The sequence below is a fragment of the Nicotiana sylvestris genome, chromosome 11 (genome assembly GCF_000393655.2).
Source record: "Nicotiana sylvestris chromosome 11, ASM39365v2, whole genome shotgun sequence".
In the NCBI taxonomy this organism is placed as follows: Eukaryota; Viridiplantae; Streptophyta; class Magnoliopsida; order Solanales; family Solanaceae; genus Nicotiana; species Nicotiana sylvestris.
In genome coordinates, this window is record NC_091067.1 from 61251512 (window position 1) to 61265101 (window position 13590).

The 13590-nt window shown below is 34.8% G+C and overlaps 1 protein-coding gene across 1 annotated transcript; it reads right to left on the reverse strand.

Moving 5' to 3' along the window:
- Nucleotides 1-2048: 2048 nt before the first annotated feature.
- Nucleotides 2049-10786, reverse strand: LOC104235192 (uncharacterized). The gene is made up of 13 exons (XM_009788897.2): nucleotides 10589-10786; nucleotides 9090-9365; nucleotides 8932-9005; nucleotides 8687-8846; nucleotides 8576-8600; nucleotides 8400-8489; nucleotides 8129-8300; nucleotides 7969-8042; nucleotides 3379-3451; nucleotides 3173-3244; nucleotides 2957-3090; nucleotides 2540-2613; nucleotides 2049-2424 (listed from the first exon to the last, which is right to left on the reverse strand). Exons 2-13 carry the CDS (start codon nucleotides 9265-9267, stop codon nucleotides 2360-2362), a joined length of 1191 nt encoding a protein of 396 aa, XP_009787199.1. The 5' UTR covers nucleotides 9268-9365; nucleotides 10589-10786; the 3' UTR covers nucleotides 2049-2359.
- Between the last annotated feature and the right edge of the window lie 2804 nt (nucleotides 10787-13590).

The following is a 13590-nucleotide window of genomic DNA, read 5'->3' on the forward strand; positions in this document are numbered from 1 at the left end:
GTAGAAATTTCTACTGAAGGAAAGATTTTTTCAATATCATGGAAGGAAGCTTGCTAGAATCATGGAGAAGTTCTATTATTCTGTGGAAGAAAAATACTACATGGAAAAGATACTACAAGACCAAGGAAGAATATATTTTCTATGGAAAGAAAATATATTATGTATGTAGTACAATTTATACTATGGAAAGAGATTATTTTCCAAGATCAAGAAAGGAATATTTTCAATATAATAGGAGAAGAATATATTTTTATTATGGAAGATTATTTTCCAAGATCAAGAAAGGTATATTTCCAATAGGAGTTCAAATATGCTACTATTATTTATGGGAAAATATTCTTACTACATTTCTCCTTGGTATGGAAAGAAAATACTATATGGAAATAAGTTTGAGTTCCATATAAAGAATGACTATTGCTCTTATGGAAATTCATCAAGACTATGGAAGGTTGAAGAAGATGCACGTGGAGATGGAGTTATGAAATGCAAAGTTCTGTAAAGAAGATCAACCAAGATATTGCTTGCAAATAAAGAGAAAATATTCTACTACCATAAAAGGAAAAGAATCCTCTACACAAGGATTCTCATGCTGGTACTTAATGAAGAATTTACATATTCAAGAAAGGAAAGTGGAGACAATTAGGATCTGTCCAAGTACATGAAGTCAAACAAGGAAAGAAAATCAATATTGCAAAGATGCCCATATCCATCTTCAAAGTAGTGCCAAGTCAACATACTATCTTTAATCATACAAGTACTGGAGCTACAAATTATGGAAACAAATAAATGAGCAACGGTCAAATCCTCTTGGGTTATGCAATAGCCATAACAAGTTGAGAGGGCTATAAATATATAAGCTCGATAAAGGAATAAAGTACGCAGCCTTCTATATAATTTCCTATCCAACTCTACAAGTTCTTTATTCTACTCTTAACAAGCATCGTATTTCACTTTAGTAGATTTACTGTATACCCAAAAGAGAGAAGAGAGACAGAAAAGTATTAGAGAGGCAGTGTGTTCTAGAGGTTGTGTCATTGTTCGTTTCTTTGGTGAGCGAGTGAAAACCAAAGGGCCGTTGTTGGTGAGCGAGTGAAAACCAATCCTGTCAGCGTTGGTGGTGATCGCTGAAAATTACAAAGGCTGTACCCAATTCAGTTTACAAAGAGCTCCAAAAGATAACACTCTTGCAACCCAAGAGGACTGGATTAGGATACCACATTGATTCTGAACCAGTATAAAATTTCTAGTGTCATTTACTTTATCGCTCTCGTATTATATTATGTTCCTTTACTATTTATTGTGATTAATACTTGTTTAAATCGAAAAAACTAACAGTTCTGTGCAGGCTCTCTCCGCATAAGTCGACTAGTTCTGAAGAGTAGTCGACTAGAAATTTAGAAAGGCTATAATTCACCCCTCCCCTTGTACTTTCACGACCAACCTGCCATACCGCCATTATGTGGTGTTTCTCCACTCAAACTCCATAAAACAATAGAGAAACAGACGTACCCTCACGTACAAAAACATGAGGTGTAGTAATAAAAAAAAGTCACGGGAAGCATCAAATAGGGGAACGAGGTTCTAATACTCAAAACGGTTGTCCGGGTCATCACACTTCCATATTTGATAGATCCTTTTCGTGGAAGAAAAGGTTTTAGACCTCTTTAAATTGGAGATCCCTTCTTCACAAAAAAATAATAATAATAACATCTGCAATGTAGTTCTTAATAGAGTCTTGTTTAAGGAGGAGGGGGGGGGGGATTTTCTCTCAATAGTTTTTATACTTTCTTTTATATTAATTTTCTCATATGTATTTCAATTAATCAAACCTCGATATAATATTCTCTTATAATATTTTTTTATCTGATTTATCGCCTTTAATATTTGTTTTGTTAGGTTTCGCATGACACCTCGTCAGTTCAACCCCAACATGTTTGTATGAATAGTGAAACAAATTAATGGAGAATCTTGCTCTATTTGTACTTCAATCTCTTTATCAAGGGAAATACAAACCGTACAAAGGAAAATAAAAGATTGGCCAACAAAAATAAATAACAGCTCGATCATTTGTTTACCCCTTTGTGTTTTTTTTTCTTTTTCTGCTTTCATTTACCTGTAAGAAGGATCAAGAAATCGAGATTCTATAACGTTACAGTAACAACAATTTAACAATTTATCAAGAAACTAAATGAATCATGCTAGTGGAAGTCTTTTGATACACATTTGTCTTCAGAACGACAAAAGATGTTGCATATGCAGAGACTTCCTTCTATTCTCCGACAGACATGGAACCGAGCCACTGAGGCCAGCCATTGAAAAGCCACAAGAATAGGAACAATCTTTGGTAATGTGAAGTTTGTCAAACTTGTGATGCTGATGCTACTTGCCTGCTCTTCCAAACGATGGGAGCCACGAGCATTGATACTGCAAAATTTAAAGAATGGTAAAACTTCACATTATGTTTAATTATCCAAAATCTTTATCCCTTTATATCAACCAGAGTCAAGATGGAAGGTGGCCAAGTGGCTGAGCTACTTACTGTAAACACAAACTGCAACCCATTCATTCACTATCCTTACCCAAGTGCTGGTCCAACCAACATCTATTGTAAACCTGCAGATAAACAATAAAAATACCATGTAATAAGAAGCATTTAGTTACAACTTATAAGTTGAACTCAATAGATTGCACGGCTCCTATCCCATCAAGGATCCTCCCCTCATTTACCTTCCCATCCTTTCAGTATTCATTTGTTTTTTGTATTACCAATTTTCGACCCGCCCATATCCGACCCGACCCCCGTTTGCCACCCCTAGTTCCATATAACATGCACTAACTACAAAATATGTTGTTGCTAGTAGTTTCAACCTGAAATCTTTTATCACTTCCAACTGAACCCAAAAATTAGATTGCCAAAATGAAAATGAACCTATTGCCTCAAGATGAAGGAACTTGCCTCTTCATGGCGTGATTAGGATTCCATCCAATTAATAGCATTGCAAAGTACATTGCTCCTGTCGCAAAGACGAAATGAAAGAATCCGTAACCATATGGAACATCATCTTCTTGAGGCGCATCATCCTTTTTGAACTGTAACTTACTTGTATTAGAAATTTCCCCTTCATTTTGTTTTCTTGTATTGTGATTATAAAAGTATGAAAATGAGGCAAACCTGAAAGCATTTCGAATCAATTCCAGTTGAAAATGTTGCAATGACAATTGCAAGGACCGCTATAACGAAGCTCTGTCAAAATTAAGAGCGACAACTTAGAGTTGTGGAAATTAAAATAGGGAGGACCATGATAATCTACCTCAATGACATGCTGAAAAAGTGATCGTTCTACTACACCACTATGTATTTTGAGGTCCGAAAATTACAATGATGGTGAACCAGTCTCCTTTTCCAGTTGCCAATTCTGCTTTCCGGATGCATTTCTCCTCTGGGGGTTCACTGTAAATAGATTAAACTTATAAGAACTTTATTCAGGAAAATGGCATAATTTCATGAATACCATTACCATATATGAAACTCAAATGAAAGCTTGAACCGAACAGAGGGACTTTCTCAAATAAATGAAAATATTAACTTGAAAACTTCCCGTGACCAGTTTAACTTATTCTACTTCCTCTCTCATATTTAAATGACTCAGAGACATGCTTGAGAATACATTAAGACATGCATATGCCTTCAGGTCTTTTTCGCACAGCTTCTATGCTGAACAAATAACATTACTTAGAACAAGAGGGGGACCTAGAATTTAAATGTAACGATGCGAGGCACTATTATATTTAAGGTAAATATGAAAATAATATTAGTTGCAATAAAGTTTGGCGTGCAACACTACTAGAAAGTCGGCCAAAACCGACCGACTTCGGTCGGTCAAAAAAGCCGACCTATTTCAAAATATTTATTTTTCAATTTTTTTACGAAACCGACCGAATTTGATCGGTTTTTTGGGCACAAAAATGCGGAAAACTATTTTAGCATCCTGCGAAATTTATTTTTTTAAGAAACTGATCGAAATTAGTCGGGTTTTCATATAAATTAAATTAAAATTAATATTCAAAAAATAGACCGAAAACGGTTGGTTATTTCAATCAGTCATTTTAAAAAATCGACCAACTGTGGTCGGTAATTTTATATTTCTAATAAAATCGAGCGAAATCGGTCGGTATTTCTAGACAGATTTAGGCAGTTTTCTAGTAGTGCAACTCTTTGAAAACTTAATGATTACGAGTTCGTGGCCGAAAGAATGTTCAAAAATATAAAAAACTTAAACAAAATCAAGACTAATAAAGGTCCGTAAGTAGTCCAAAAGGTCTCAATCGACGTCACAGAGTCAATGGATACTTGTTACTTTGCCGAAGTAAACGTTGAAGGGAGAAGGGTTTTAGTTGAATTATGGAATAATATTAAAAATTGGTTAGAGATAAAGATTACTGACTAATGGAACTAGTTAATGAAATATTTTATCCCCCTTTCCTACTGTCTTTAATCATTATTTTATGTCTCTTTATTAGCTTTTTAAAGTCTAGAAAGATGTATCTCCAATAGAGTTTTTGCTATTTTGTGTAGAAGACCGCGAAGAGAAGTTGAGTTTTGGAGCGTTAGATAGAGAGCTTTAAAAAAAAAAGTAAACTGAGTGACTTCTACGTAGTAGTACTAAAATGGAATTTTTACCTCATATGGCAAAGGTTAACACCTTATTTATTTAAAATAAATACCATTTTTAAAAAATATATTCTATAGATACCTTTTACTGTTTATAGCAAAATATCTAATTTTGGTTATCTCCTACCCCTAAGCCACTAAATACGCTATTCAACTACACTATTTTCTTTCTCTGTCTACTTTAATACATGCCATTCTCTTTCCCCACAGAAAAATCGAGTTGATCACCGGAATCCGAACAATGACGAAGTCCTTTGGAGTACCAGGAATCGATCAAAGGTTAATCTACAAGGGGAAGCATTAACTTTCCCAAAATAAATATCTCCCATTTTCAGATATGAGGCAATCACTCTCTTCTTGCTTATGATACAGTAGAACTATCAATGACCTATCACATTCAGTTCAAACGCCAGTTTGATGATTATGCCGTTGTCGCCGACGACGACGTTGTACCTCCCGCCGTCAGGATGCGGAAAGACAAAACTCTCCCTTCCTCCTCTCCTCCATCAACTCACATACAGTTCTTCATCCGTTTATTTTCCGGCGTCAACAAAACCCTAGTCCTTCATGCCCATTCCACCGACACAGTTTTATCAATTCACAGAAAAATCTCCCCTTCGGCATTTTCATGTATTTCAATGTTTATTCAACGTATCACGTTGTATTTTTATGTATTTTATTGTATTCATTGTCTTTTTTTCATTGTAATTCAATGTATCTCGTTGTATTCCATATATTTCATTGTATTCACTGTCTTTTTTTCATTGTATTTCAATGTATCCCGCTGTATTCTATATATTTTATTGTATTCATTGTCTCTCTATATGCCATGAATGTATTCATATGTTTTTTTAATTAATATAATTTATGTATTTTGATATATTATATAATTTCTCTGAAGATTGCTATATTTTTGGGGTACTTTTCGGTTGAGAATCTTTTTTATAATTGGAAATACAAAATTTGTGTGTTATAATTGAGTTTGTTGAGTTATATTAGGAGTCTATTATGTTAATTGATTCACTTTCCATTTAAAAAAAGTGTAATCCCCTGTTTCACGCCGTGAATACAGTCGAATACACTCGAATAGAATAATCTGTCCAGCTGTAATTCCATGTTTCACGCCATGAATACAGTCGAATACACTCGAATAGAACAACTGATTAGCTGGACTTCCCTGATTCACGCCTATTTTTGCTATTGTATTCATGAATACAGTAGCTTAAATACATCTAATACTTCTTATAACAACATAAAACGTATCTACAATCCGTAATATAGCAAATGGTATCTATAGATAGCTAATTACCACTAAAAGATAGTGCTTTATGAAAATTTCTCTACTAAAATTAACATTTGAATTAAAAGAAATAAATCAAGTTGACTACTAAATATGGAGTACTAAACTGTTGTTCAATCAAAAGAGAAAAAAAGAAAGAAAAAGTGAAGTAATGCTGGTGTTGGGTCTGGCAGTGAGGGAAAAGACCTTAAACAGCCCATTGAACTAGTGCAACCATGGGTCGTTTTGTTCATTTGGGGGCACAATAAAATTATTATAGGGGTCCTAAATGTATATAATGTAATATATACCTAGTTTTTCCCGAGCCTATAGGATGCCAGTGACCCTTCATCTCTCCACGTGGGTCCGCCCCTACTTAGAGCTATTGATATTCCTAAAAGGCTCAAGAAACTCTGGTGTGTAGTGCTTAGTCTCAAATTACAGCCTCTTTTTTTTTTTTATCCATGAAAGTTCCACTGAAGTAAAGAAGAAGGATGAAAAATGGAATGAAAAATTACGCGACACGATCGTATACACTCTAGTTAGCATTCGTAAATGTACTTAAGAAAATTATCATTCCTAGCTATATGTTAAAAAGTATTTTTGAATATTCTAGATTAACTATTCTAGAACTAGGCTGTACATGTATGAAATTGTTCATATGGCTTATAGGATACGATTTTTGCATTATCTAAGTGCATGTTTTTGTGTTTTCAAGGGTGATCAAGTTAATAGTATGTATGTGAAATTATTTAATAATACTGAGAATTATCCTAGGACACTTATAAATACCCCTTTTGTTATCTTGTAATGTTAGAGTGGAGTTTCAATATAGTGAGCTAAATGTCTATCTCCCTCTTCCATCCTCTTTGGGCGTTATATTCTAACATTATATTTTATAGCAAATTCACCTATAATATTTAAGCAAGAGATCAATTATTTTTAACTAAACAAGAGAGTGATAAGTCTCGTAAATCAGTTGGTTAAAGAACTCTCTTAGCAAGCGGAGGTCTTCAGTTCGACTCGCGACGAGAGTATTCTATTTTTTTTTGAATTTTTGTATTTTCCCTTGGTTAAATTCGTTGCACGAACAAATATATACAGTTAATACATGTTGTATTCGTTGCGTGAACGAATACAGTTGGCACAGACTGTATTCGTTGTGCGTCTGGATACAAGTGATGCAAGCTGGTGACAATTGAACAATAGTTATGAATGATAATTAGGCAAAATTCAATTATGTATGATAATTAAGTTCTAAACTGTAGTATTTTATGAAAATTACTTAATCTATAACCATTTATTGTTTTGTGTTGGGCCAAGAAGCTCACCTTGTATGTAGAAGAATCGATCTAAATAGGAGTCCATCCAACTTCTTAAACTAGAAATAGCCGTTGGAGGTATAATTTATGCATAATTTATGTATTATATGTGTACAATCAATGTATAATTTATATAGATGACCAGAAAAAGTAAACAATAAATATGGTCGACTATTTGTGTAAAGATCCCTTGTATTTATTCTGGTTGAGCGTACAGTTAGTGTAGTATCCTGTTTGGGCTAGTTGTGGGTTAGTTATAGTTTCGGGTTTCCGGGTCTCTATAAATAGTTTGTACGGATGCGGTCATCATTTACTTATAGCATGTTTGGCCAAGCTTTTTTTTGGGCCAATTTTTTTTTTTGTCAAAAGCACTTTTGGCCAAAAATTGAGGTGTTTGACCAAGCTTTTGGAAGGAAAAAAAATGCTTTTGAGGAGAAGCAGAAGTAGTTTTGGAGAAGCAGAAAAAAGTAGCTTCTCTCCAAAAGCACTTTTCTGTGAAGCACTTTTGAGAAAAATACACTTAGAAGCAGTTTTCAAAAGCTTGGCCAAACACTAATTACTGCTCAAAAGTATTTTTCAAATTAATTAGCCAAACACAAAGTGCTTCTCACCAAGAACACTTTTTTAAAAAGTAATTTTGAGAAAAACACTTTTCTGGGAAATAATACAGCTCTCTCACAACATTCAAATCGTACCTTCTGATGGCAGACCAGCAGAGAAACACCACATAAAGCCCCATAAAACCTGGAGTCAGGAAACCGACATTCACCTGCTGCCAAATAAAATCATTAATTGAATACTTATAAGTTTACCCAACTCAAAAATAAGGTGTAACACAAGAAATTCAGAACTCGCCTTGGGGTGGAGAGAGATACTGGTCATGAGTTGGAGGAGTACTAATGTCCAGGAGATGAAGAAAATATTAAGAAGGCATGATGGTTGAGGAGTATACCAAATGTACATTAGAATGATCCCAAGGATGCATATAATATATGCAGTGGTTGCAAGTAACATCATTTGGATGTGGCTGCAAGCAAAATGGTTTTATTTCCCATTAGCACGAACCACTTATACACAATTAATATCCAAATGACTGTACCATAAATTAAATAAGCCAATTAATTACCATCTGACAGCATATTTCTCAGAGTGGCAGCAATCATTCAGCCATGTGATAAAACTGATTATACTTATAAGCTGAATTAATAAAAAGACCCTGCAAATGGAGAATCAACAAAATTGTATGAGTTAGGTTTCTGTGAATGATGAAACAAAGCATGTCAGGTGAATAATTGGTCATACCCGGCACCAAAATGCGCAACCTCGCCTGTGCACAAGACACAACATAATTCAGCTATTTATATCTGAAACACAAGACAAGACAAGTGGTAGATGGAATATATATGTACTAACCATAGATTGAAACAATCTCTCCAGGAAGAAGAAAGGGAAGTAGAATTAGAGAAATGTTCATGAAAAGCTTGGCAGACCACCATCCTGAGTGCCATAATTCTCTACGGTCATTCAATTTCGATGTACCAGCAGTAGAGAGGAACATGGCTAAATAGAAAAGCTAAAATATATGATATTAAGGCTTCACTCATGGAAAGATGTAGGAGGGAATTAGATCGAATTCCATGATTTGTTTAGGAGGATACAGAGCACCCCAAGCTTACTCTCAACACTCCTTCTGCACCCAAACAATCTTCACCACCATTACATTCTTTAAATCCTGCAGATAGATATACACATTGTTAGAAATTAATTAATGTGTACCACCGCAAAGATCAAAATAAAAAAAGCCATCTTAGCTTACTCTTTATTTCTTTCAAAATGCTATGGCCATAATCACGAACAGCCCAAGCTAGTAAATTTGCAACCAGAAATAATAAGCCGTAAATATATCTAGCCATCCAAGGATTAGAGCCATGTCGAAATTGGTCTAACCAGTAACCTTGCTTGATCTTGCCATATCTCTCAGTAATGCCCTCCATTTATCCTTTAGAGCAAGACAAAGAAGTTGTAGTCATGGCATAAAAGTACCAATGAAGCAGGGGAAGTTGACTTCTTCCCTCCGGCACCTCAGCTCCATCTGCAAAGCAAATATATATATATATAATAGAATATTTGGTATATACTTAAGTTTCGTATAGAATTAAAGCTTTAAGTTAATTTGTCAAGTACAAAGCATCTAGTATAGCTATGTGAATGGAGATGCCTATATATGGTCCTTAAATTCCTCCACGAATTTTTTTTGGTCATGCCAAGGTTTTGGACCACTTTGCAAATTCTGAAAGTATCTTAGATGAAATGGATGTTTTTAATCATATCTTGCCATTTCACAATATTATATTGTGTCAAATGTGTAAAAACTCGTACCACTCAAAAATTATTCCTTCCTGATCACCATTAGGAGAACTGGTTCTTGTTGAAATCAACATCAAGTGGAAGAGATTCCTAGTCGGTATCTCTACCAAAAGAACAAAAACCCGAGTTTCTGACCTGAATTCTTGAATACATTCTATCCAAAAGAGGTAAACAAGATATATAGAAATTCTCGTGACAAGTTTGCTTGTCTAAGAGATTGCTTGTTTGAACAGCAAAGAATCTGCAAAAGAGCTCCTCCATAAAGACCCATTTTGAAGCGTGTCGCGCTCATCTACCAATTTGCATCTATTATACATTTATGTTTTCTTCCTATCTATGCAATTTTCTCGATGCATACAATTATACAAATATCATACACATGTTACGTATTGCTAATCGACAATTAAATTAAAGGGACTGAATCTTTTTTTTTTAATTTCCAACCTCCACACCCCACAAACTTTGCTATTCTTCTTTCCTTAGAGTTGGCCTCAGAGAGGATAACTTCATTACACGGATTTCTGAGGGTTTCGATAAATAAAATAAAACCCTTTAATTTCTTTCTGCCCATAAACTTTTTTGGTTTGATCTAGTCTAATATCACATTAAAAATTATCCCATATATAGTGGAGTAATACAGTATATATTCCTCATGATGTTGGTTTCAATCCTCATAAAAACAAATGAGAATTTGGAGAACTCTTACATGAAATCATCAGCTAATTAGGGAGATTACCATAAACGCAGAAAAGAGTTATTCTTTTCTTCTCATACATGCCTTAATCTGATATAAGCAGATCAATGCCAATGGAAAAGTATCCAGAAATAGATTGTTTGTTGACTAAGCAAGACTTGAAAGAGTTGGATTATTGCCTCATAATGAAGGAAATGATAGTTTCAGTTTGTTGTTTATATTTAAAGATTGAATGAGTAATCGCAATTACATACCCGTAAGAGATAAGCGGATGAAACTAACTATAATCTGATATAGTTGATACCAAAATAAGCACCAAAGACGTCTTGCAGTACTAATGCTGAAGATCAATGTTTATTTGAATGCAGAAGCCAATCTCTCTCGATCTGTAGTTTGCTTTCGGGTAACTTAGTGATAGAGAGATTGAAAACAATGTCCTTACTATTTTCTCCTCTGCAACTTCTTTTTGTCCCTCCTATATATATATATATATAAACAACGGCTAGATGGGGTGGTTGGTCTGCGGTAAAGTGTGGGGAAGGGAAGAGCTTGCTTTTAACTTTTTTTCTTTTCCCCCTTTTTTTTTTTGTGTTGGATGATGTTTGTTCTGCTTTTTCTCCCGCCGAAGGGAAGCTTTTAAGACTAAGTTTTAGAGAAGAGTATAGTAGAAAAAGGTGGTGAAATGTACTCCATCAGTTATCACTCTTTCATGCGTTCAAGTATATTCAAAGGCGGACCCATGATTTTTATGTGACGGGAATACAATATTCTGCTCAACTAGTAAAGACTTTTAGTGTTCAGGATATCAAGTAATTCAAATTAATTATTTTTAAGGTATATACATATACAAGATTTTTACGAAAGCTTACCGATCCGATCACCCCTTACTTTAACATATAGGCCCGCCTCGGAGTATAATCCTAAATTAGTGGAAGCGGACGCTATACCTATACGCTATTCGTGCCTTTTTTCTCTTCCTATGGCGCATGCGGTTACTATTTGGCATGGCTGTCCTAAATAATTACACTAATGATTATATTGTCCTTAATTATTAACGATAACATTCTCAACTTTAAATTGTCAATATCACAAACTTATTCAAACATGAAATATTTACTTATACTGTCATGACTGATGAGCTATATGTCTGCTAGCTGCTTTGTGGCTTTTATATTTTTCCCCTCCTATTATTTTTGGTTACCAAATATGGTACTGACAAGTTAGTATCACGATCAAATTTAGAGTTTGTGACCAATAATATTCGGCTTAAAGTATGTATATTTATATGCATATTGCATCATTTTATTTATGTTTCGTAGATTTGGAATGTGTTATGTAATGATTTATGCTAATTAGTGGTATTTTTTATGTGTAGGAATCATCCGAAGGCAATTTGGGATGAAGGTGTGTGAATTGAAGCAAAAAGGGGAAGAAACGAGAAAAAACCACAAAGTAGCGCCACAGGTGGTGTGGGGCGCTACCTGTGGTACAGTTCCAGAAGCACAAAATTTTGAACGCCAGGGCTAGCGCCCCACGCTACCCTGGGCGCTGGTGATGGGGACTTGTCCTATTTCATCCGGGACTTGGTTATTTCGACCTCAAGATGCCACTTTGAGAGAGAAACATAAGCACGGAACACTCAGGAGCACGAAATTCATCAATTCTTTCATCCTTCATCTAGTATTCATAACTTTTATGTTTAAAAATAATATTTTGATTATTATTATGAACATGAGTGGCTAAGAACCTCATTATTCTGGGGTTATGGTCGTTCTTGGCTATTGTAAATTGACGGTTGATTGTGTTGCTTGACTTTATCATAGTAATTTGTTTATTCAATCTTGCATTTAATTATTCTATTGCGTAGCTAACAATAGAGTACTATATACGAATTTATATTTGAACTCGAAAATGGAAACTATAAATTATATATAGGATTGAATAAAGTAAGTTCTTGAATCCGGCATTGGAGAATATATTCGTGATTAAGATAGACATATTCTAGCTGCCGTACTTGATTATTTTGGAAGGAAATATACATCCGTTCTTGTCAAGTTTGATTCTATAGACATATAGTCTTAGGTTGGCTTGAATAGATGAGCAAAGCATCCGAAGAGCTACGTGAGCATAATAAACCCTGCTAACCAACAAATTAGATAAGTCAAGTAATTACATCAACCCGAAAAATGCAATAAGAGAGACAATAATCCCATAACCCTGGAATATCCTCATCTTAATGAATTCTTTCTAAATGTTTGTTTACTCTATTTGCGATATTTTTTTCTTGCTTATTTATTAGTTCGTAGTAATTTAGTTACAAAAATCACAATCATCTTCTTAACACTCACTCGAGCATTAAATTCATAAATAGCTTAGATTGGACATTAGCTGATCATACATCCTCGTGGGAACGATACTTTCTTATCACTTTATTACTTGTCGACCACGTATACTTGCATGTGCATTTGAACACAACATATTTTTGATTCCATTACCGGGGATTTAGAAACTAGTTATTTGTCTTAAATAAGCTCTTATTTGTTTTTGTCAAGTGTTAATCTGTTTGACTATTTTTGACTTTATAGGTGTTCACCTTGAATGCTAAGAAGAAGCAACGGTTTGAACAACCTTCCTCCTCCTGATCCTGAACCCGAAAGACTCTTGCACAGGTTAAGAAGGGAGGCAGAAGAAATAGCAAGAATTGTAGAGTTGGGTATCGTAGTCTAACCACAGCTAATTGAGATGGCATAAAATGAAGAAAGACCGGCGATTGAGGCAGCAAGTCCTAGTCTCGCGAACATGACTCAGGCTATTGTGAAGCCTGTATAACTGGGCACTTTGAGCTGAAGCGGTACATGGTGCAATTGATTCAATCTACATGACTATTTGTGGGGTTGTCTAGTGAAGATCCCCAAAGGCATATACAGAAATTCTTGGAGATTACGGATACATACAACTATCTGAACATCTCTAAGGACTATGTCACTGGCTTTTTTCCCTTTTCTCTAATGGGGAAAGCAAAGGAATGGTTAAATAAGTCCCGCAAACCTGATCCACACTCGGGATGATCTGATGAGAAAATTCCAAATCAAGTTTTTCCCACTAAGAAGACAAAGGCATTGAGTAGCCAGATTCTTGGGTTTCAACAAAGAGATGGTGAGACTCGTCATCAATCTTGGGAAAGATATAAGAAACTCCTTAGAGACTGCCCACATCATTATCAGACTGATGAGGTGTTAGGACATACTTTTGTGGA